The sequence below is a fragment of the Bufo bufo genome, chromosome 1 (assembly GCF_905171765.1).
Source record: "Bufo bufo chromosome 1, aBufBuf1.1, whole genome shotgun sequence".
Taxonomy (NCBI): Eukaryota; Metazoa; Chordata; class Amphibia; order Anura; family Bufonidae; genus Bufo; species Bufo bufo.
The window spans coordinates 176,046,912-176,071,228 of NC_053389.1; the positions used below are offsets into that span (position 1 = coordinate 176,046,912).

The 24,317-nt window shown below is 45.0% G+C and overlaps 1 protein-coding gene across 4 annotated transcripts in view; it reads left to right on the forward strand.

The window, feature by feature from the left end:
• The first annotated feature begins 1,125 nt into the window (after nucleotides 1-1,125).
• HSPBP1 (HSPA (Hsp70) binding protein 1) overlaps nucleotides 1,126-24,317 on the forward strand; it is a 38,015-nt gene continuing 14,823 nt past the window's right edge. Inside the window, exons 1-6 of one of the 4 annotated variants that reach the window (XM_040432364.1) lie at nucleotides 1,126-1,296; nucleotides 3,236-3,365; nucleotides 17,820-18,003; nucleotides 18,951-19,175; nucleotides 19,776-19,931; nucleotides 22,611-22,707. In XM_040432364.1, the coding sequence (XP_040288298.1) occupies nucleotides 3,252-3,365; nucleotides 17,820-18,003; nucleotides 18,951-19,175; nucleotides 19,776-19,931; nucleotides 22,611-22,707 (776 nt within the window). In that variant the 5' untranslated portion in view covers nucleotides 1,126-1,296; nucleotides 3,236-3,251. Of the gene's footprint in view, nucleotides 1,301-1,369; nucleotides 1,629-3,235; nucleotides 3,366-17,819; nucleotides 18,004-18,950; nucleotides 19,176-19,775; nucleotides 19,932-22,610; nucleotides 22,708-24,317 lie in introns of those variants that run through there. The other 3 variants (XM_040432349.1, XM_040432341.1, XM_040432356.1) reach the window with 3 other exon arrangements.

Consider the following 24,317-nt stretch of genomic DNA (forward strand, 5'->3'; position numbering starts at 1 on the left):
CAGTGGATCCGCAAAAAAAAAACGGATGGCATACGGATGTTATCCTTTTTTTTGAGGATTCGCAATTTGCGGACGCAAAACGCATACGGTTGTGTGCATGTAGCCTAAGTCTGTTAGCAGCGTAAAACCTGATTTGCAGTGCACTGCCGGCTTCGTAGTAAGAGGAGCCTGAGGGGGCCTAAAGACCCTTGTGCCACATAAGACACTGATATTATAGAAAGTGCATGCTGGTCAAGTTACACCTCTGGCTGAAGGGAAGGGGTAAGGTCAAGAATTTGGCATGGTTGGGGGTGTTGGCAGTTCAATATTTGCCTCAGGGTGCCCAAAAAAGCATTGAGGGAAGGGCGGCCCAAGCTGTGAGCCTTTAGCTACACCACTGCAACTGCCCATTTGGCTCCTCTGGGGAGGAAAGGTCCCAGTCAGAATAGGGCCCCCTTTTAGGTTATATAAAAGGTTTTCTGATTGCTCTGCCTTATGATAGAGAACCAGAGCCACAGTTCACGATTATATATATAAGATAATATCTGTGCCGGTGTTCCGTTAAATTATGGTACCTGTTAAAATGTGGTACCCTCGTCACATCCGCTATGACGTACCGCTTGAAAAGGAGGTGTGATCGTTGAAGTCGGTACCAGATTGGCTGAAAAGAAGGGGTGTTGGCGCCTGCGGACAAGCAACCTGGCTACCATAATTTTACATTGAGCGCCTGTGAACGCGCAGAGGGAGGGACGCACGCAGGGAGGAGAGGAACAACCAACCTGGGTACCGTAATTTTACTTTCAGCGGTGGCCCGTAAATCGACGGGACCCTCCCTCCGCGCGCGTTCACAGGCGCTGAAAGTAAAATTACGGTACCCAGGTTGGTTGTTCCTCCCTGCGTGCGTCCCTCCCTCTGCGTGTTCACGGTACCCAGGTTGCTTGTCCGCAGGCACCAACACGCCTTCTTTTCAGCCAATCTGGTGCCGACTTCAACGATCACACCTCCTTTTCAAGCGGTATGTCATAGCGGAAGTGACGAGGGTACCAGATTTTAACAGGTACCATAATTTAACAGAACACCGGCAATTATTTAATTCACAGTATCCTATTGATTAACATTTCTTTAGACAGGGTGGTTAGGACGTACAGTAGCCACTAGATGGCGCGCTGTGTATAGCAGCCTGAAGGGCGGAAGGAAGAAGAAGCTTCTGGAAGAGCCTAGATGTGCTCAGAGCTCTATAATACAACGTTCCGGACGGAGGAGGAGACGCGCTGAATAGGACTTAGGACCTGGCAGGATCCCTCCGGCACAGCAGAGGCAGGTATGTGAGCGGCAGTTACCATGACACATGGATAACAGTATTATAGCCTCTCTCTCTGCGGCTTGGAACTACGAATCCCAGCATGCTTGGTTCTCGCGGCGTGTAATGGACGAGCCTTGCGTGACTCGCTGATATACAGGCTTCAGTGCTGGAGCAGCTAGCTGAGTCTGTTCTTATGCTCAGCTTCTCTGGGCTGCGCATGCTGTCCTGCTCACCCGGATGTAGTCGGTGTCTCTGCGCAGCGCATCATGGGAGCTGTAGTTTTTTTCTGGTGCCTGTAGATCGGATTGGACGTGCAGTTTATAGAAGAAAGACAGTTTGGCTGTAGGTAATGGCTTCTTTACCTCATGTATGAATGTGTAGATGTGATTAATCCATAAATCCAGAGCTACACAGATGTGCAGTCCTGACCCATGCTTTTTCCTCTGCACCATGTGGACATATGGGCAGTGTGGGCAGTGAATGTTGCAGACATAGCAGAGGTGCTATGGACAAATGATACAAAAACTGCGGGCCACAAACTTTTTTCTTTCTGGGAGGTGGGATGAGTTGTGAACCATGATCCATGACAACTGAGAAATTTGTAGTATATGTTGTTGTTTCTGTAGGGTAGAAGACGTTATCCCGTATCCAGCGCTCTATTTCCGGCCATCACATAGAGAGTGACTGGTGCGGCATAACACATGCTAGACCAAGCGCTCCATATTCATGTCACGGTTTAATTTACTCCAAATTTAGGTTTTGCGATGTCTGATACATTTGGCGTATCTTTAAAGGGGTTTTCCAGGAGTTTTATAGTGATGACTTGTCCTCCGGATAAGTCATCAGAATATGATCAGTGTGGGTCTGACACCCGGGACCCCGCCAATCAGCTGTTTGAGAAGGCACTGGCGCTCACAGTAGCACCGCAGCCTTCTCACAGCTTTTCCTAGGCCATGTGGTGTCACATTCATTGGTCACGGGGCCTAGGCGCAAATCAGCCCCATAGAAGTGAATGGGGCTGAGGACGATGCCAAGCACAGCCGCTATACAATGTACGGCGCTGTGCTTGGTTTGCTGAGCGAAGGCTGCGGCACTACTGTGAGAACCAGTGCCTTCTCATACAGCTGATCAGCACGGTCCCGGACCTATGCAGAGTATGAGGTATGTATCCACTGGACTCTGGGGTCGAGTGGAGGGTGGACCATAGGCGCAAAACGCAACCAGGAGTTTGTTTCAAACCAATAGGTTTTTTTTTTTTTTGTTATCGTGACAACGCGTTTCCGGGTTCTGTGGACCCCTTTTTCAAGTCGGTGAAAATGCTGCGGATGGAAAGTGCGCTGCTCCCAGCTTCTGGCACGTGCGACACAGCATCTGGACGCCGCACGTGCCAGAAGCTGGGAGCAGCGCACTTTCCATCAGCAGCATTTTCGCCGACTTGAAAAAGGGGTCCACAGAACCCCGAAACGCGTTGTCACGATAACAAAAATAAAAAAAACTATTGGTTTGAAACAAACTCTGGTTGCGTTTTGCGCCTATGGTCCACCCTCCACTCGACCCCAGAGTCCAGTGGATACATACCTCATACACTGACCCAGACGGCGGCCTGGCCTCCGCCAAAGGTGAACACAGACGTAATCGGCAGCACCAACCAGCAACACTTAAACCACTCCTACTCGCCTCCAGTATAGTTGCACCGAACATTAGGTGCTACAACAACAGGTGAGCAGTACCACTCTTCCTGTATTTGGAGGCTTGTTCTGAACCTACTCACCCTATGAGCGCCTTTTTCCTCCTTTTGGACACTTTTTTTCTGACCTATGCAGAGGATAGGTCATCAGTACAAAAAATCTCGGAAAACCCCTTTAAAAAAGAAAGTCATGCTTTTATATTATAATTTATTATTATTGGCTACATTGGATCTTGCATTTGACCTATTTTGTTTTTCTGTTTCAGACAGCAGAAAATTATCATGGCTGATGAAGGCAGACCGCATCCGCACACTCTGCAGGGCCTGCTGCATATGGCCATTGAAGCTGGAACAGAATCGGACGAGACACAACAGACGGAACAGATGACAGAAGAGGTACAGATCGTGTACGATGCAATTCTGGGATGGCACCCATAGACTTGTGGTCCTGTAAAGGAACTGCACCAACTTGTGGTATGAATCCAGGATGAACACATACCATCAAGTTTGGCAGCCAGTTAGAGCCCCCATTTGACATTAGGGTGTCCTATCATAACAGATGTAGCATTCCTTAAAGTATAACTTCAAGTTTATTTTGTGTAGGGAAAGTGAAATTGAGCATTGCTAAGGAAAACCCGTGTTCAGGGTGTAATGTGCAGTTTCTGGAGCCTGCCTCTACTCCCCTTGCTTCATACATCAATATAACAGTGCCTATATACTGCCTATTATACTGACTGTCATTGCTGCTCACTGCATCTCTCCTCTGTCTCCTCGGCATGCTGACTAACTAGCTGCCAGAGAGATAGTGAAGAGACGCGCTGTCAGCGCTCATCACTGTAATAGGAAGACAGGGAGAAATAATTTTACAGTATATAGGACAGTTATACCAGTGTATGAAGCAGGGAGAGTAGAGGCAGGCTTGGGAGCCTGCCTCCGCTTATAACAGTGGGCTATCTTTAGTTTTTACATTTTTTTTAAACTTTTTTAGACTCGTCCCCCTAGAACTTGAACATGCGATCGTCTGGTCGCTTTCCCTGCAGACTGCAGTGAATTACCATTGTAGTCTATGGGAGTTTTTCTATGTTCCTATGGAGCCCTGCTGTGGCAGGCCTCGGAGTATTCAGAAGGCCCTAGGCTGCCACAGCAACTGAATGGATCCCTCAAAAGACTGCACAGATCCTGTGGTTGCAATTGATCATGGCATCTGACCGGTTTACAGGCAACCTGTCATGTTGAACATGGTGTTTTAGCTGCAAGTGGCATTTTATAGCAGGAGGAGCTGAGCAGATTGATATATAGTTTTATGGGAAAAGATTTAGTATAACTTGTAATTTATTCATTTATATCCCTGCTCATTCTGGGCTTTGTAGTCCAGGAGGCTGTCCTATCAGTGATTGACAGCTATCTCTGTATACACAGTCATAGTGGGAAGGCTGTCAATCACTGATAGGACCGCCTCCTGGACTTCAAAGCCCATAATGAGCAGGAATTTAAATGGCTCAATTACATGTTTTATTTTATTAATCTTTTCCCCTAACACTATATATCAATCTGCTCAGCTCCTCCTGCTCTATAACCTACTGCCTGCAGCTCAGACACCATGTTCAGCATGACAGGTTCCCTTTAATTCCTCCGGGTGTGCGCTATGTAAAACATCAGGCACCTGGTGGCTATGGCAGTAGCTCAGCTTCTGAGCGGACACCATTGGGCCTGTGGTAAACAGTGAGAAGGCCGCGGTGCTACTGCCAGCGCTGCTGTCTTCTCAAACAGCTGATCGGCAGGGGTCCTGGGTGTCGGACCCCCGCTGATCAGATGCTGATGATCTATCCAGATGATAGATCATCAGTTTAAACTTACTGCAGTACCCCTTTAACCACCTCCGGACCGCCTAACGCAGATTCGCGTTCCGGAGGTGGCAGCGCTGCGCACAGTCACGCATATACGCGTCATCTCGCGAGACGCGAGATTTCGCTCCAAGCCGGCCCGCGCATGCGCATCGCGGGCCGGCAAAAGTTAAAGAACAAGTTCGTCACCAGCCTGCCAGCAACGATCATTGGCTGGCAGGCTGGCGATTTTTAAAAAATCCAATCACAAGCCATATAACAGATCATATTAGTAAATATGATCTGTTATATGGCTTGTCTGCTCCTCTGCTGGTCCTTTTCGTCGGTTGGATCCAGCAGAGAAGCAGACATCACTGTGAGTAGCACCAACACTACACTGTAGCCCCTGATCACCCCCCTGCACCCCAATTAACCCTTTGATCACCCCTTTGATCGCCCCTGTCAATCACCAGTGAAAGGAAAAAAAGTGATCAGTGTAAACTGTCACTTTTTTTTTTCACTAGTATTGGCTGTTAGGTTTTAGGGATAGTTTAGGCCCCTTGGTTAGGTAGTTAGCGTCAGTTAGCGCCCACCCCACCGCACCGCAGTCACTTTTATTCGCTGAATAGCGTATCGCTAATCAGCATTTGTACTTTTATAGTATCTGTAAGTGATCAAAACTGATCACGGTCAGATCTATAATAGTATTAGTGTCACTTTAGTTCGCCCTCCACCCAAAACGCAGTGTTTGCCCGATCAGGCCTGATCGGTCGCCCACACGTGCGTTCACCCACGCCCGCCCCACCGCAGTGACAAAAAATATATATTTTTTTGATCACTGCACATTCATTTTACACGCACTGCGGCGATAAAAAAATCAGTTTTGATATTTTTTATCAACCGCAGCGGCCTCCGGTACTTCGCTAGCCTCCCCTTTGTAAGACAGGTTTGCTTTTTTTCTTGGGTAGTCTCAGGGAATACCCCTAAATTTAGTAGTCCAAAATGTCAAACAGGGGGTATTCTTCTGAAGAGGCCTACAGGATTCTGACCCAGTCGGATGAGGAGTGGGAACCCTCATCTGACGAATCTAGCGGGTCAGAATATGAACCTGTGGAAAGCAGTGGCTCTCTGACCCAAAGTTCGGACGAGGAGGTGGAGGTCCCTGATAGCACCAGGCGTACCAGGCCCCGTGTCGCTAGACCACAGGTTACGCAGGATCCGCTTCAAGAGCAGCAGAGTGGGGCTGTCGCTGCCGGATCACGTGGTGAGGCATACACCAGCAGCGCAGCCCTCCCTGGACCTAGTACTAGCACTGCCGTACAACATGGTGACGTGGCGAGCACCAGAAGGGCAGTTGAAGCTGGTACGGTGGCACGTGCAATAGTTACCCCGTCGCAGCCACCGCACAGACAGGCCCGTAGACCCCCTAGAGTCCCTGAGGTGCTGGCAAACCCTGATTGGCAGTCACCAACTTCAGCCGCACCTGTAGTTCCCCCTTTCACCGCCCAGTCTGGAGTTCGGGTTGAGACGGCTCAAATCGGTTCGGCCCTGGGATTTTTTGAGCTGTTCTTGACTGCGGAGCTCTTGGACTTAGTCGTGGCAGAGACCAACCAGTATGCCACACAATTTATATCCGCCAACCCGGGAAGCTTTTATGCCCAGCCTTTCCGGTGGAAACCAGTCCAAGTTTCCGAAATTAAAATTTTTTTGGGCCTTCTCCTCAACATGGGCCTGACAAAAAAGCATGAATTGCGGTCATATTGGTCAACGCACCCAATTCATCACATGCCCATGTTCTCTGCTGCTATGTCCAGGGCACGATTTGAGGCCATCCTCCGTTTCCTGCATTTTAGCGACAACACCACCTCCCGTCCCAGAGGCCACCCAGCTTTTGACCGGCTCCACAAAATTCGGCCCCTCATAGACCATTTCAACCAGAAATTTGTAGATTTGTATACCCCCGAGCAAAACATCTGCGTAGACGAGTCCCTAATACATTTTACCGGGCGCCTTGGCTTCAAACAGTACATCCCAAGCAAGCGTGCCCGGTATGGGGTCAAATTGTATAAGCTCTGTGAAAGGGCCACAGGCTATACCCACAAATTTCGTGTCTATGAGGGAAAAGATCAGACCCTGGAGCCGGTCGGTTGCCCTGACTACCTGGGGAGCAGTGGGAAGACAGTCTGGGACTTGGTGTCACCCTTATTCGGCAAGGGGTACCATCTTTATGTGGACAATTTTTACACAAGTGTGGCCCTCTTTAGGCATTTGTTTCTAGAACGGATTTGCGCCTGTGGCACCGCGCGAACTAGTCGCGTGGGCTTCCCCCAACGGCTTGTAACCACCCGTCTTGCAAGGGGGGAGAGGGCTGCCTTGTGTAACGAAGAACTGCTCGCGGTGAAATGGAGAGACAAGCGTGACGTTTACATGCTCTCCTCCATTCACGCAGACACGACAATCCAAATTGAGCGAGCAACCCGTGTCATTGAAAAGCCCCTCTGTGTCCACGACTATAATGCGCTCATGGGAGGGGTGGACTTCAATGACCAGATGTTGTCTCCGTATTTAGTTTCCCGCAGAACCAGACGCTGGTATAAGAAGGTGTCTGTATATTTAATTCAATTGGCGCTGTACAATAGTTTTGTTCTCTACAGTAAGGCTGGGAGAACACGATCTTTCCTCAAATTCCAGGAAGAGATCATCGAGAACCTCCTGTATCCAGGAGGTTCCGTGGCCCCATCCCCCAGTGTAGTTAGCCGTCTACACGAGCGACATTTCCCCAGTGTCGTTCCTGGTACCTCAACCCAACCGTCACCCCGAAAAAGATGTCGTGTCTGTAGCAGGAGTGGAATAAGGCGTGACACCCGCTATTTCTGTCCTGACTGTGCTGACCACCCTGCCCTATGCTTTGGTGAGTGTTTCCGGAAGTACCACACACAGGTACACCTAGCATAGGGATTGCATCTCACAGGACAGGCACACAGGGCTATTAGGGCCCATTCACTCACAGCTGCTGCAAACCTCTCCTTTCACCTGGGATAAAGTGCATAACGTACTTCGCCACATCTTTGGGCGATTTGCGCTTTGCACATTGTCCCATGGGGAAGGAGAGGTTTGTTCTATAAAGGTAAAAAAAACTAAACAAAAAAAAAATTACCGGTAAGTAAAAAAGTTAAAAAAGTTTAAAAAAGTTAATATGTTCTGTTCTAAAGTTAATAAAGTTATTGCTTTGCGGCCTGGTTTTTTCTTTTTTGTTTTGTTTTTTTTACCTTCCAGGTGGACCAACCGATCGACTAGCTGCAGCACTGATGTGCATTCGGACAGAAGCATTGCGCTGCTGTCAGATTACACGCAAGTCGGTGTATGCGGCGCTGCAAGACGAGATTTCTCCTCTGCAGTAAAAGATATGTTTGCCGAGGCATATGAGCTGAGGAGGTGGCGGTGTTCATATACTTTGGCAAACACTTTGTATATATAAAAAAAAAAAATCCCGGCAATGATTTATTCATCCACATCGATTGATGTGAATGGAGAAATCTGGTTTGCCAGGGCATACGAGCTGAAGTGGGTATGGATGTTGGGCGGAGCTCCTATGTCCTGGCAGACGCCTTTCCCCTCCTTTTTCTTTTTTTGGCAGAGATTTTTTCATCCACATTGATCGATGCGAATGAAGAAATCTGTGCCGTTCATTTTTTTCTTTCAGCCCAGAGGCTGAACGGAAAAAAAAAATCTCATTACCCGTATGCTCAATATAAGGAGAATAGCAGAAACTCCTAATGCTGGGCATACATGTAATGATTGCGGAGACCCTCAAATGCCAGGGCAGTACAAACACCCCACAAATAACGCCATTTTGGAAAGAAGACACCCCAAGGTATTCGCTGAGGGGCATATTGAGTCCATGAAAGATTGAAATTTTTGTCCCAAGTTAGCGGAAAGGGAGACTTTGTGAGAACAAAATCCAAAAAATCAATTTCCGCTAACTTGTGCCAAAATTTTTTTTTTTCAATGAACTCGCCATGCCCCTCATTGAATACCTTGGGGTGTCTTCTTTCCAAAATGGGGTCACATGTGGGGTATTTATACTGCCCTGGCATTTTAGGGGCCCCAAAGCGTGAGAAGAAGTCTGGTATCCAAATGTCTAAAAATGCCCTCCTAAAAGGAATTTGGGCCCCTTTGCGCATCTAGGCTGCAAAAAAGTGTCACACATGTGGTATCTCCGTATTCAGCAGAAGTTGGGGAATATGTTTTGGGGTGTCATTTTACATATACACATGCTGGGTGAGATAAATATCTTGGTCAAATGCCAACTTTGTATAAAAAAAATGGGAAAAGTTGTCTTTTGCCAAGATATTTCTCTCACCCAGCATGGGTATATGTAAAATGACACCCCAAAACACATTCCCCACCTTCTCCTGAGTACGGAGATACCAGATGTGTGACACTTTTTTGCAGCCTAGGTGGGCAAAGGGGCCCACATTCCAAAGAGCACCTTTCAGATTTCACAGGTCATTTACCTACTTACCAGACATTAGGGCCCCTGGAAAATGCCAGGGCAGTATAACTACCCCACAAGTGACCCCATTTTGGAAAGAAGACACCCCAAGGTATTCCGTGAGGGGCATGGCAAGTTCCTAGAATTTTTTATTTTTTGTCACAAGTTAGTGGAAAATGATGATTTTTTTTTTTTTTTTTTTTTTTCATACAAAGTCTCCTATTCCACTAACTTGTGACAAAAAAATTTTTTTTCCATGAACTCACTATGCCCATCAGCGAATACCTTGGGGTCTCTTCTTTCCAAAATGGGGTCACTTGTGGGGTAGTTATACTGCCCTGGCATTCTAGGGGCCCAAATGTGTGGTAAGGAGTTTGAAATCAAATTCAGTAAAAAATGACGAGTGAAATCCGAAAGGTGCTCTTTGGAATATGGGCCCCTTTGCCCACCTAGGCTGCAAAAAAGTGTCACACATCTGGTATCTCCGTACTCAGGAGAAGGTGGGGAATGTGTTTTGGGGTGTCATTTTATATATACCCATGCTGGGTGAGAGAAATATCTTGGCAAAAGACAACTTCTCCCATTTTTTTATACAAAGTTGTCATTTGACCAAGATATTTATCTCACCCAGCATGGGTATATGTAAAAAGACACCCCAAAACACATTCCTCAACTTCTCCTGAGTACGGGGATACCAGATGTGTGACACTTTTTTGCAGCCTAGGTGGGCAAAGGGGCCCATATTCCAAAGAGCACCTTTCGGATTTCACAGGTCATTTTTCACTGAATTTGATTTCAAACTCCTTACCACACATTTGGGCCCCTAGAATGCCAGGGCAGTATAACTACCCCACAAGTGACCCCATTTTGGAAAGAAGAGACCCCAAGGTATTCGCTGATGGGCATAGTGAGTTCATGGAAGTTTTTATTTTTTGTCACAAGTTAGTGGAATATGAGACTTTGTATGAAAAAAAAAAAAAAAAAAAAAATCATCATTTTCCACTAACTTGTGACAAAAAATAAAAAATTCTAGGAACTCGCCATGCCCCTCACGGAATACCTTGGGGTGTCTTCTTTCCAAAATGGGGTCACTTGTGGGGTAGTTATACTGCCCTGGCATTCTAGGGGCCCAAATGTGTGGTAAGGAGTTTGAAATCAAATTCAGTAAAAAATGACGAGTGAAATCCGAAAGGTGCTCTTTGGAATATGGGCCCCTTTGCCCACCTAGGCTGCAAAAAAGTGTCACACATCTGGTATCTCCATACTCAGGAGAAGGTGGGGAATGTGTTTTGGGGTGTCATTTTATATATACCCATGCTGGGTGAGAGAAATATCTTGGCAAAAGACAACTTTTCCCATTTTTTTATACAAAGTTGTCATTTGACCAAGATATTTATCTCACCCAGCATGGGTATATGTAAAAAGACGCCCCAAAACACATTCCTCAACTTCTCCTGAGTACGGGGATACCAGATGTGTGACACTTTTTTGCAGCCTAGGTGGGCAAAGGGGCCCATATTCCAAAGAGCACCTTTCGGATTTCACAGGTCATTTTTCACAGAATTTGATTTCAAACTCCTTACCACACATTTGGGCCCCTAGAATGCCAGGGCAGTATAACTACCCCACAAGTGACCCCATTTTGGAAAGAAGAGACCCCAAGGTATTCGCTGATGGGCATAGTGAGTTCATAGAACTTTTTATTTTTTGTCACAAGTTAGTGGAATATGAGACTTTGTAAGAAAAAAAAAAAAAAAAAAAAAAATCATCATTTTCCGCTAACTTGTGACAAAAAATAAAAAGTTCTATGAACTCACTATGCCCATCAGCGAATACCTTAGGGTGTGTACTTTCAGAAATGGGGTCATTTGTGGGGTGTTTGTACTGTCTGGGCATTGTAGAACCTCAGGAAACATGACAGGTGCTCAGAAAGTCAGAGCTGCTTCAAAAAGCGGAAATTCACATTTTTGTACCATAGTTTGTAAACGCTATAACTTTTACCCAAACCATTTTTTTTCTACCCAAACATTTTTTTTTTATCAAAGACATGTAGAACTATAAATTTAGAGCAAAATTTCTATATGGATGTCGTTTTTTTTTGCAAAATTTTACAAGTGAAAGTGAAAAATGTCATTTTTTTGCAAAAAAATCGTTAAATTTCGATTAATAACAAAAAAAGTAAAAATGTCAGCAGCAATGAAATACCACCAAATGAAAGCTCTATTAGTGAGAAGAAAAGGAGGTAAAATTCATTTGGGTGGTAAGTTGCATGACCGAGCAATAAACGGTGAAAGTAGTGTAGGTCAGAAGTGTAAAAAGTGGCCTGGTCTTTCAGGGTGTTTAAGCACTGGGGGCTGAGGTGGTTAAAGAGGACCTTTCACCTCTCCTGACATGCCTATTTTAATAGCTTCATGCATTCCCCATGTAATAACAATACTGGATCATCTATTCTTATGTAGGTTGTGCCATTCCTTTATTATTCCTACTAGAAGTTATGAATGAATTGCTATTAGCCTTCAGTAAGGGTACAGAGGGGAGGTAACAAGTTGGGGGTGTGTACCTGCAGAGTCTGAAAATGTCAGCACTGATTGGATAGAGTCAGACTCTGCAGGTACACGCCCAACCTGTTACCTCCCCTCTGTACCCTTACTGCAGACTGCTAGCAATTCATTCATAGCTTCTAGTAGGAATAATAAAGGAATGGCACAACATAAAGGGGTAAGAACAGATGCTCCAGAATTGTTATTACAAGGAGAATGCATGTAGCTATTAAAACAGAGATGTCCGAAGTGGTGACAGGTCCTCTTTAAGGATTGCTACATCTGTAGAATGTGAAACTGCACAAATGTAGGTTTTTCTAACATGTCTGGGCACAGTGGCTACCTGGCTCCTACGAGTTTTTCAACCCTGAATGGCTATCTTGCAAAAGACGTTGACGATTTTTTAGCAATAAGGTATTTAAGTGATTAGCAGGGACATTGTTTGAACACAGCGGCAGAAGCTCTACGAAGGTCTCCTGCTCCTTTGCCCCAATTGCAGTTACATTGTTTCCAGCTACTCAGAGTCAGTCTGGGGGGAAGTGCACTCATTTTCACTGATTCTATCAAAATGGTGTCTCTGCCCAGAGTGGTCCATTGTAGTGACTACGCACCTTATAGTCACTGAAGGTCCACTTAGCTGAAAGTGAGAGGCAGAACCATGTCCTCTCCTCATAGTGGTGAAATGCGGGATAAATAAATAACAATAAATATAAACATCATGGGTATCACCGCGACTTAAAACGCCCATACTATTAAAATATTTTAGAAAATTCCAATACGACGAATGGCGTAACGGGAAAAAAAAGGTCAAAATGGCCGATTTGCCATTTTTTCATTGCTTCTCTTAGCACCTATCAAACTGTGTTCACACACGATAGATAGTTTGGCGGTAGGACCCACGCCACACTGAGATACCTTGACGGGGTGCGCAGGGCTCCTATATGTTCCTGACTGGAAGATATTGGCTAAAGTCTCAGCTTTTAACATCAACGTGAGGGTCTGGCCAGTATGGTCAGTCACATATTATTGTGGTGCACCTTTTTTCAGTGATTGAATATGCATTTTTATTTTTTCATTGCTTCTCTTACCCAAAAAAATGTAATATAATGTGATCAAATAGTCATGCACACTCCAAAATGGTATTAATAAAAACTACGGATTGTACCGCAAAAAAGTGAGCCCCTAAACATCTCAGTAGACACAAGTATAAAAAAGTTATGGGGGTCAGAATATGGTGATGTAAATTTTTTTAATCAAAGTTTACATTTATTTTTACACTATTTAGACATAAAAAACCTATACATATGGGGAATCGTTGTAATCGTACTGACCCAGAGAATGAAGGGTCAGTTTTGCCACAAACGGAACGCCGTGGGAACAAAACCCATAAAACGGTGGCGAAATTGCATATTTTTTTTTCCAATTCCACCCAATTTGTAATTGTTTTACTGCTTCCCACTACATTTTATGCCATAATTAATGGTGGCATTAGAAAGTACAACTTGTCCCGCAATAAATGAGCCTTGATACAGCTATGTAAGTGGAAATATAAAAAAAAATTATGGCTCAGGGAAAATAGACAAGAAAAATGAAAACGCAAAAACGAAAAAACCTCTGGTAATGATCCTAAGGGTACATTCACACAACCGTAAGTGTTTTGTGGTCTGCATAAAACACGGCCATCCTTGGCATAGATACTTTTCTAAAGGTCAGTGGAAAAAAGAATTCAGCATTATGATGTCTGGATTAATAGTTCCAGTTTTGTGTTTGTACTTTGGGAGCAGAAGTTTGGTCCAAGGTTAGATGTGGCAGTATTAATCATGACTGCATTAGGTCGTCCATCTAGGATGCTCGCCAAAATGGGTATTATGTTAATGCTCTGTTCTGGCCAGCCTCCACCAGGAATGATGTTTACAATGGTTTTGCGTCTTCTCCATGTGCTACATCCCACTTGCCTTATTTTTTCAGCTTGTCTTCGGCAGTGCAGAGCGATGGTCTGTTCTCCAGATTTAATCCTTCATTCTCCAGAATTCTACTTCGTTCTTACTGCTATAGCAACTCCTATTATGCTTCTTGGTTGTATACTGTAGTTATTATTTTTGGTGAGAAATGGGAAGGAATGTAAGTTTTATCGTTTGGGTTCGGCTTCGGTGGGCGTAGGAGAATATACAGTATATGAGAATTGCATAAATGGGATTCTTTAATCTAGTGTTCTGGTTAAAATTGTTCCTTTAAAGGGGTTATTCCACAAATGGCATTTATTAGCCATCCACGGGCAAGGGATGAATGTAGGATTGTTAGGGATCTGACCAATGTGACCTTCAGCAGTCCGGAGAACGGGTCCTTGAGTGACCTGTGTGAATGGAGTGGCAGTGCACATGTTTGAACACCCCTTCATTGACTTCTTTGGGACTGACCTAGACAGTGCTCCGTCAGTCCCTTTAAAAGTGAAGGGACAGGTGGACCAACGTGCTCACTACCGCTCCATTTAAACAGGGATACTCGGGGACCGCAGTTCTCAGGATTGCAGGAGGTCCCAGTCGTCAGATCCCTAGTGATCCTACATTCATCACCTGCCCTAAAGGTTTTTCCACCGTTTGAAATGATGGCATATCATCTGGATCCACGATGTTCCCCAGCACAGTCCCATTTTCGTGTATATTGCAATAACACTTAATTTACTAAAGTGGTGGTGTATTCCCTGTGGATGGGCATGTCTTTTTGTGCTGGGAACTAACTAAAGGCACCTTCAATCCTTCTTTCTTAAGGCCCCCCATACACATTTATGTATTGTCGGCTAAAACCACAGAGAACTGTAGATTCGGCTGACAATCTAATGTCTAATGGGAGCTTCTGACTATAAGGATCCTTATGATATGGGATAACTAGCTGATGGCTGGGGGTCCAATCGCTCGGCCCCCCACAGATCCAGTTCCCCTGTTCTGATATAGCAGCAGGTCGAGATTTCGCCCTGCTGCTCCATTCATTTTCTGTGGGAGTGCCGGAAATGGCTGAGTGCTGTAGTCACTGACCGCTCATTGGGGTGTGTGTGTGTCCCATTACAGCTTCCACTTTTATGGGAAGGCTTTCTACAAGATTTTGAAGTATGTGTGTGTGAATTTTTGCCAGTTCATCCAGAAAAGCATTTGTGAGGTCAGACACTGATGTTATATGAGAGGCCCGGCCTCGCAATCTCTGTTCTAGTTCATCCCAAAGGTCTTGGATGGGGTTGAGGTCAGGGCCAGTCAAGTTCTTCCATACTAAACTCATCCAACCATGTCTTTATGGTCCTTAATTTATGCATCGGGGAACAGAAAAGGGCCTTCCCCAAACCGTTCCACAAAGTTGAAGGAATACAATTATCCAAAATGTCTTGGTATACTGAAGCATTAAAGCATGTCTAACCTTTCAATAAACTATGTATTAGGGCCAAACCACACGACCGTATGGTCGCCGCAAAACACGGACATCGGCTGTGTTAACTCCATATTGCGGTGCGGACCCATTGGGTCCGTGATCCGCAAGATACGGCAAAGCATAGGACATGTCCCATATTTTGCTATGTGGAGACACGGACCTGAAAGCCCATGGAAGGCCTTCTGAGGGCATCCGATCTGTACCACAAAAGATAGAACATGTCCTATCTATCTTTTGCGAATCACAGACCTATTCAAGTCAATGGGTCCACACCTACGATGCAGATTTTACACAGCCGGCACAACATCCATACGGTCGTTCAACATTCAATCTGCAGGCAGCATGTTATAGAGCAGGAGAAGCTGAGCAGATTGATATATAGTTTTTATAGGAAAAAGATTCAGTATAGCTTGTAATTTATACATTTATATCTCTGCTATTTCTGACTTCTTTGTTCATGGGGGAGGTGTTATCAGTGACAGACAGCTATCTATGTATATATGCTTACACAGAATGCGATCAATCACTGATGACACCTCCCCATGTACAGCTATCAGTGACTGACAGCTATCTCTGTATACACACTTAGACAGAGAATACTATCAGTCACTGACAATTCCTCCCCCGTGTACAACTGAAGTCAGCATTAGCAAAATGTAAGTGTATAAATGACTGGTTTTACTGTAGTGCAGTAGACCCCATACCGGCCGCCTGGTGTTTGTGTTTTCTCCTCGGATGCAGGAGAATCGTGTCCTATTACTACCAGGAGCACAGATAAGTGCCCCCACTTTATTTGCTGCCGTATGATCTTAAGCAGATGCAGAGCAGGAGAGTACTTGCCCTGCAGAAGCATTTCCATTTTCTGGTTTTAGATGGTGGTGATAGAAACCAGGGTATGTCTGTGTAAACAGCGCTGAAAGCTTTCAGGATCCTCGTGCGTCTCTTGCAGATCAGATCCCTCTATATGATGAATTACTTCTACATGGTCTCTGATCCAGGAGAGCACTGCCGCGGCAACAAGGTCTACAATACCTTAATAGTCTATCTTCAAGCTCTCCGCATGATCAGTGAAGCACACTAATCTTCATTTAGTCTTTTTTTGGCTTAGCATTTATGTAGAGTACAGTAATTAGTTGGTGTCTGTATGGGGATATCTGCTTGACCAAGCTTCAGTAAATCTGCATCTATGTAAGAGCTGGTTATTAATATAATGAGAATTTAATGGGATGAAATGTAAGATGTGATGCGGGTGTGGATAGTCTCAATAGCAGGCACAATACAGTCTCCGTTTAGGAAGATGGTTGGTTTACTTAAAGTGGTATTCCTGTTCGCTATGTTTAAATAAAAATGTGGTTGAGAGGGCAAAAATAACACTGGTGAGTACTCGCCTTACCGATCCCCCGCCGCTGCTCTTTGGCCACTGCTCCACTCACCACTTTTCTCTTACCTGTTCTTTTTGGGCTTGACACACCTGAAACTCAATACATATACATTTTAGGGCTCATTCAGACGACTGTATCCGTTTTTTGGAGTCCGCAAATTGCAGATCTGCGAAACAGATACCATCTATTTTGTGGATAGCAACTTTCTTCTCCTGTGTAACAATGGCTATTCTTGAGCATCCGAAGGCCTCCTGCGTGTGCACTATATCCCCACCACAATCTGCAATTTGCAATTATGGATTTTGGTGTGGAATTAATGCTGTTTTGCCACAGATCTCATCCTTCGTTGGAAAAGGGTGAAATCCGCAGCTAAGGCTAGGTCTACACGACGACATTTGTCGCGCGACAGGGCACAACTACAGTGCAACATTTGTAGCGCAACATTTTGTTGCACCAATGTCGCGCAACAATTTTTATAATGGCAGTCTATGGTGTCGCACTGCAACATGTTGCGACGCAACAGTCGCAGAAAAATTCATCTCGAATGGATTTTCTGCGACTGTTGCGTCGCAGTCGCAGCATGTTGCATGTTGCAGTGCGACACCATAGCCTGCCATTCTAAAAATTGTTGCGCGACATTGGTGCAACAAAATGTTGCGCGACAAATGTCGTCGTGTAGACCTAGCCTTAAACCTCAAACATAATGGACATGCTGTGGATTTGAAAATCTGCACGGCAGGTCAATTTCCGCACACACAAAAAAAGGGCCAAGTATACATGAGATTTGTGTAATCTCATACACTTTGGTACTGTACTACGCTGTGGTTTTTCCACGCGGTAATCTGCACAGAAAAACCGCGTGTATTCTGCAACTTGTGCAGGTGGCCTAAGGGTGTCTTCTAAGTGGTCCCCTGGTTTTCAGCCTTTCACCCTGACTTTGCCGCAGAGAACCAAAAGGCTGCTACCTGCTAGAGTAGTCTTTGTTCAGTGACAGCAGACCCAAGCGTGTGGTCAGTGGACAAGGCCGAGGTCAGGACAGGCAGAGATTGTTCAGTACGGTAAACTGGCATTAGGTCAGTCATAAGAATAGATGCTTTTGTACTGATTACATTCAGTCTTGGTGTAGACGTTTCCCGTTGCCTTTCACCAAATGTTATTAAATTGTCCCTTCTTCTATTTATTCCTTTTCTTAGAGGAGACAATGGCTACAAGAAGCTATGAACAGTGCATTCTCTGGCCAGGTAGATGAAGTTCAGCAAATGAAGGAATGTCTGAAGGAACTAAGCAGTGAAACCAGTGATGAAGATGGGGAGGTGCGGAAGGAGAGAGCTCTGGAGTTACTGGCAGATCTTTGTGAAAACCTTGACAATGCTTCTGGTAAGATGAATGATGAGTAGGAACACCTTCTTAACCAGTCAGACTAACTTTACATGGAGCCTTCAGCATCTTCCAGCCCCCCCAAACATTTGGGGACTTTTCCCTATGACATTGTATGTTGGACCTTCCTGAACCTCACTTAGCATTTTATAGCAGCCAGTAAAAGGAACCGGAGATGAGAATGGGCAGAAAGTCAGTGTCGGAGGCAGGTTCCCCTTGGAAGGTGGGGCATGTGGTTGAAGGCAGTTGACAATGAAGGGGCAGCAGCATTGATATATCTCTGCGTCCCCTTCACTATTTTCTCTGTACAGGGATGTCTCAGCCTCCTGTTGTGCGTGCAACCAATGTTGCCCCATTCAAGTGAATGTGACCACACTGCAGTACCCTGCGCAGCCGCTGCGTGGGAGCGCCACCGTGCAGGGGAAACCTTAAAGTGGCTATAGCCCCTTCATTCTCTAGCTGCACTGATCACAAAATGATGGCATATCGCTGCACCTGCGCAGTAGAGGACAGAGCCACCATCTTGGGCAGTTATAGAAAGCGTGGCTTGTTAACCTCAGTACACATGGGCACCAGGATAGCCCTGAAGCCATGTAGCAGTTTCTTCTGCCATTAGTCCTCAGTGTATAGCATTTCTGAAAATTTTTAAGGCTATAATAATTTTTTTTTTAAACGGCACATTTTCACTACCATTTAGATAATTCTAATAGCAACTAAAATGTATTCCATGCTGTTCTTTGACAGTGGCATTGCAGCGTGTATATTTCTATAGGATCATTCTGTTTTCCCGTCATTGACCTCATAATGCTCAACCACTTTGGGAGGTTTGGGGTGTCCTGCACATCCTGACACTATTGAATCAGTGCCGCCAGTGGCAGACAGTCCATGGACCCCCACCTAACAGCGTGCGTGTTTTTTTTTAACTGTGACCTTTTGATTTTTCACAGATTTCTGTAAGCTGGGCGGGATGGACTTGATGTTGAATCATTGTTCGAGTTGCCCTGAGGCTGAGCTGCGCTGGCGAGCCGCTGACCTGATTGGCATTTGCAGTCAGAATGTGCCCTTCGTTCAGGAGACGGCACTGAGCCTCGGTGCTGTGAGCAAAGTCTTGAAATTGCTGGACCTTGACAGCAGTGACACAGTCAGAATAAAGGCCCTTTTTGCGATATCTTGTAAGTGTTCTTCACGCTTCATTAAAATGTATTGGCTGAAATGGAAGCAGCTCGATTCCAGGGAATACCTGAATTGATCAGATGTCACCAGGCACATGGCATCTAGCCTGATATGCAGCTGCTGGTACTAGTAGTGCCACCTATTTCCTTGTACTACAGTGTCTGCCAGGGATATATGTATAGTTCTAGATATCAAAGCTTCTGTATGATTCTGTATATAAATGTACACCAATGCCTCATCCAGCATGGAGGCAGGGCAGAATGCTGGATGCAGAGTGCTATCACATTTGTATTTTCCGTTTGTATATGTATTTCGCCATAGTGATGTGCACCTACATACAGGTTGTGCTGACTCAATCCCCCACATGATTCTGTATATGTTGTGTACTTCTATAGAACGGATTCTCGGTTATTCTGCAGAGACAGAGAAGGAGATTTATCAACTGGCTTAGTTGCCCATCGCAGCCAATCGGATTGATCCTTTTATTTTCTAAAGAAGCTCTGAGAAATGAAAGGTGAAATCCGATTGGTTGCTACAGGCATCTAAGTCCGTTTTCCTAAAATGTATTGTATCTCTTACATGTGATTGTGTCCGCACAGGTTTGGTGCGTGAGCAGGAGACAGGACTTGCTGAGTTTGTGAAGTTGGACGGGTTTTCGGTGCTGATGCGTGCCATGCAGACCGACATCTTGAAGCTGAAGATAAAATCGGCATTCTTGCTGCAGAATCTTCTGATAAGCCATCCTGAGATTAAAAGTGAGAATAATAGAAATGATTTATTGATCCTACAAGCCTCTGTTTCAGATGGATTAATTATGCATTTAAGGGGTTGTCCAGTTTAGAAAAAATCTTTTTAAAGGGGTTGTTTGGTTTCAGGAGTAAAATGGAATCTGCCTCGAATAAAGAACAGGTAAGTACTTACCTGAGAGATCCACTACGGTTGTCCTGACTGGGCTCTATTTACCCAGATGTAGCGGTGACATTACGTCGACAGCACGTGACAATTGCAGCCAATTACTGGCCCTGTTGGGTGTACAGCTGAGGCCAGTAACTGGCTGCAGTGGTCATGTGTTGGCAACATGTCATCACTGCAGCTGGTTAAATGGAGCATGGACTGTGTCAGGTAAGTACTTGGCTTATCTTGGTAAGCTGTGATGAGACCACAGCGCTCACCGGAGGTCCTCTTCAAACAGCTGATTGGGGGGGGGGGGGGGGTAGGGGGGATGCATCAATATCAAGTTCCCAGATAACCCCTTTAAATACCCCATATTTGCTAGTATATATATCTTTTTGTGTAGGTGCCCCATTACTACCAGTATGTTTATTTTCTGCATATGAACACACTTGAAAATGTGTATTTTAAGGGGTTATGCAATGTTCGGTATTGATGACCTCCTCAAACTGCTGATTGGCAGAGGTGTCAGGAGTTGGACCCCGACTGATCTGATATTGATGACCAATCCTGAGTATAGGTCATCAATATCTGACCTATACTCCGCACAACCCCTTTAAACTGTAGGTCGGAAGTACATAGGGCTTACATCTATTGTTTTGGTGGGTGAGTTGCAGATCAGAACTTGTACTGCAACATCTGATACTACAATGAATACTTATCTCACACACTAATCGTGTGCCAACAATAACCGCAGTGCATGTTGCTTCAGATTTACTTTCCACGCCCAGTGTTTTATTGTAGTGTGAGCAGGCAAGAAAAGACACGTCCAGGTTTCCATCCAGAAGAGTAGAGGAACTGAGGTGTGTAAGGACGTTATTGTGCAGGGAAATTCCTTTTTTATTAGGGTTCCATTAAAGGGAATCTGTCAGCAGTTCTGACCATGATGACAGCGCTAGGTAGCATCCAGCTGAAAGTTATCTAATGCGTATTGCCTACTTAAGGGTATTTTTACAATAATAGATGCATTGATCAACAACGTATCAAGTCAATTGAGCTCGATTACTTTTAGTTCCATCTTGTAATTATCGCGAGGTTTTTCATATGATGCGCTGCAGTTCACGTGGCAGAGAATGTACAGGTCCATTCTCGGCACGGTTACCACGCAAACTCCTCGCCAAGCCACAGTGGGAGCTTGCTCGTGGTCTAACTCCAGTCAATATAGCTAAATCTAGAGCTGGTCCGCATGAAAAACCATGGCAGAAAATGCAGCACAGGGCAGCGGTTTCAGACGTGGGAAAAGCGGAGGATTTTTTGCAGACAATATCCTCCTATGTGAACCTACCCTTAGGCTACTTTCACACTTGCGCTGTTAAAGGGGGTTGTCCTACAAAAAATATTCTACAGCACCAGCGCCTGGATGATTCTGAATACTTTAGTAATTGCATGTAATTAAAAATTTTGCATAGCCAGTGAGTTATTCAATAAAATGTATCTGCATAGCGCCACCACTGATAAGGCCGCTGAGCTGTGATAGGGAGAGCTGAGACACGCCCCTTAGCTGTGATGGGGACAGCACAGACACGTCCCCCTGAGCTGTGATAGGGAGAGCTGAGACACGCCCCCTTAGCTGCAGCAGAAACGACACGCCCCCTGAGCTGTCAGCTTGATATAAATCTAGCAGAGCAATGAATATGGATATCTCTGGATCCATGTGAGGTACAGGGAGGGTTCTGAGGTTGTCATGTACTATATGATGCCTGATTTTCATTTTTTACATTAGTCATGGGATAACCCTTTAATTCCGGTATTGAGATCTGGCAGCAGATCCGTCACCATTGTTTTCAGTGGCAGATCTCTTTCAATTTAGAATGTATAGGGACTCCAGATCTCAATCCTGGAAAACAACAACGCAAGTGTGAAAGTAGTCTTAGTTTGGATTTTTCACCTGAAGGGTCTCTTCCCTTAGAGGTGAACATTATATACTTATGTATGAGTAATTGTCCCATTGATGACACAGTACAGGACCTTTTCTACACAAGTTCAGCAGTACCTTCTATCACTAAGAATTGATATTGGTAAGATGATCGACCTGCGTTTGTGTGTATCAGTGTAGGGTTCTTTATAAGGGCTACTACATGGCTCTGCAAAACACGAATACCATCCGAGAGCCCGCCACCTTTTTTATTTTTTACTCCTTCACAAATGTCCTATTCTTGTCCGCAAAACAGACAAGAATAGGACATGTTCTATTTATTTTTTTGCGGGGCCGCAGAATAGACTTACAGATTGAGATGAATGCGTCTGTATCTGATCCACAAAAAATGCAGATCGGTTGTGGATCAAAACTACAGCCGTGTACCCGAGCCCTAAGAGGGTGTCCCAAAGAAATGACTAATCCTAGAAAAAGGGATAAAAAACCTTTTTGCACATTCTTGACTGAGAAGAAGCCGGTTGCCCCGGCCCAGTTTTGGCCATCACTTACATTGCAGTGATGCTGATGGTTTGTGTTTTTTTTTTTTTTTTTTTTGTTTTTTATGCAGGTACCTTGTGTTCCATGGGGATGATCCAGCAACTGATCTCGCTGCTACGGACCGAGCATAGTCCTTTCCATGAACATGTCCTGTCTGCTCTGTGCAGGTGATTTCCACATTTTCCTTTTTGAACTGAATTCTACAGATTCATGTATTGAGGATCCACAATATATACATATTAGGGATCGACCAATTATCAGAGTTGGGGTCCATTCACACGTCCGTTGTTTCTTTCCTGATCTGTTCCGTTTTTTGCTGAACAGATCTGGACCAGATCTGGACCCATTCATTTTCAATGGGTCCTGGAAAAAATCAGATATTGAGCTGTCCGTTTTTTTCCAGGACCCATTGAAAATGAATGGGTCCAGATCTGTTCAGCAAAAAACGGAACAGATCAGGAAAGAAAAAACGGACGTGTGAATGGACCCTTACCAATATTATCGACTGATATTCATGATTTTTAAAGTTATCGGCATCTAACCTTGCCGATAATGCGTCCAGCTCGCTATCACAGAACATGAACGCGCTGCTGTCAGCGCGCTCATGTTCCCTCAGCAATACAGGAGAGAAGGAGTCACTCTCTCCTTCCCTCCTGTGCCGTGCTGACGATGAGGAGGGGCGAGCGCACTGCGCCACCAATGATAATGAACGTCTAATACAAATACAGGAGGCGATGCCCAGTCTATATGACAGGAAGCCGGGATCAGCGGCAGTTAACCCCTCAGGTGCGGCACCTGAGAGGTTAACTGCTGCCGCTGATCGCAGCTCCCTGTCAGAGGTAGGGTGCCGGCTGTGTGATTCTGCGCCAACACAACCTCATCCTGTATTAAACGTTAATTATCATTGGTAACGCAGTGCGCCCTCCCCAGTATTAAAAACATTGGTGGCGCAGTGCACCCCCCCCAGTATTAAAATCATTGGTGGCGCAGTGTGCACCCCACCAGGGGCTTCGATCGGTTACCCTGGCAGCCAGGACGTTACTGAAGCCCTGGCTGCCATGGTCGGCTCCATGCTGCTGTGTGTACTATGCACAGAGCATCAGGGAGAGTGTAAAGTCCGATTCACCCTAATAGAGCTCTATCAGGGTGAATAGGACAAGGGATTAAAAGATCCCAGGTTCTAGCCCCTAAGGGGGGAAAAAGTTATTAAATAAAAAGTAAAAAAAAACACCAAAATATTTATATAAGTATAAATCACGTCATTTCCCAATTTTAAATATAAAATATATAAACAATAAATAAATAAACATATCACGTATTCCCACGTCCGAAAAGTCCAAACTATATTTTTTTTAAAAATGAAAATGCACAGATATCGGTATAAGTTATCGGCTATCGGCCTGAACGTTCACAGGTCATCGGTATCGGCTCTAAAAAATCAATATCAGTCGATCCCTAATACATATTGTACTTACAAATCTTCACAAACTATATAAAGGGGTTGTTTAATGAGCACAACCCCATACCATATGTCCTGTAAGGAAATAAGGGTGTCATAGAGCGACAAGTCCTACTCAAACCCCATCTTTGAGCCCGAATGGAGAGCCACTCTTCGAGAGCGGCTTGTTTTCTTACCGACTCGAGTCATCCTCGTAGTACATGGATGACCATTCTTCTGACAGGAGCGGCTTGCGTTCTAGCAGACTCAAGTCATCCTTGTAGTATATGGATGACCATTCATCTTACAGGAGCGGCCTGTTTTCTTACCGACTCGAGT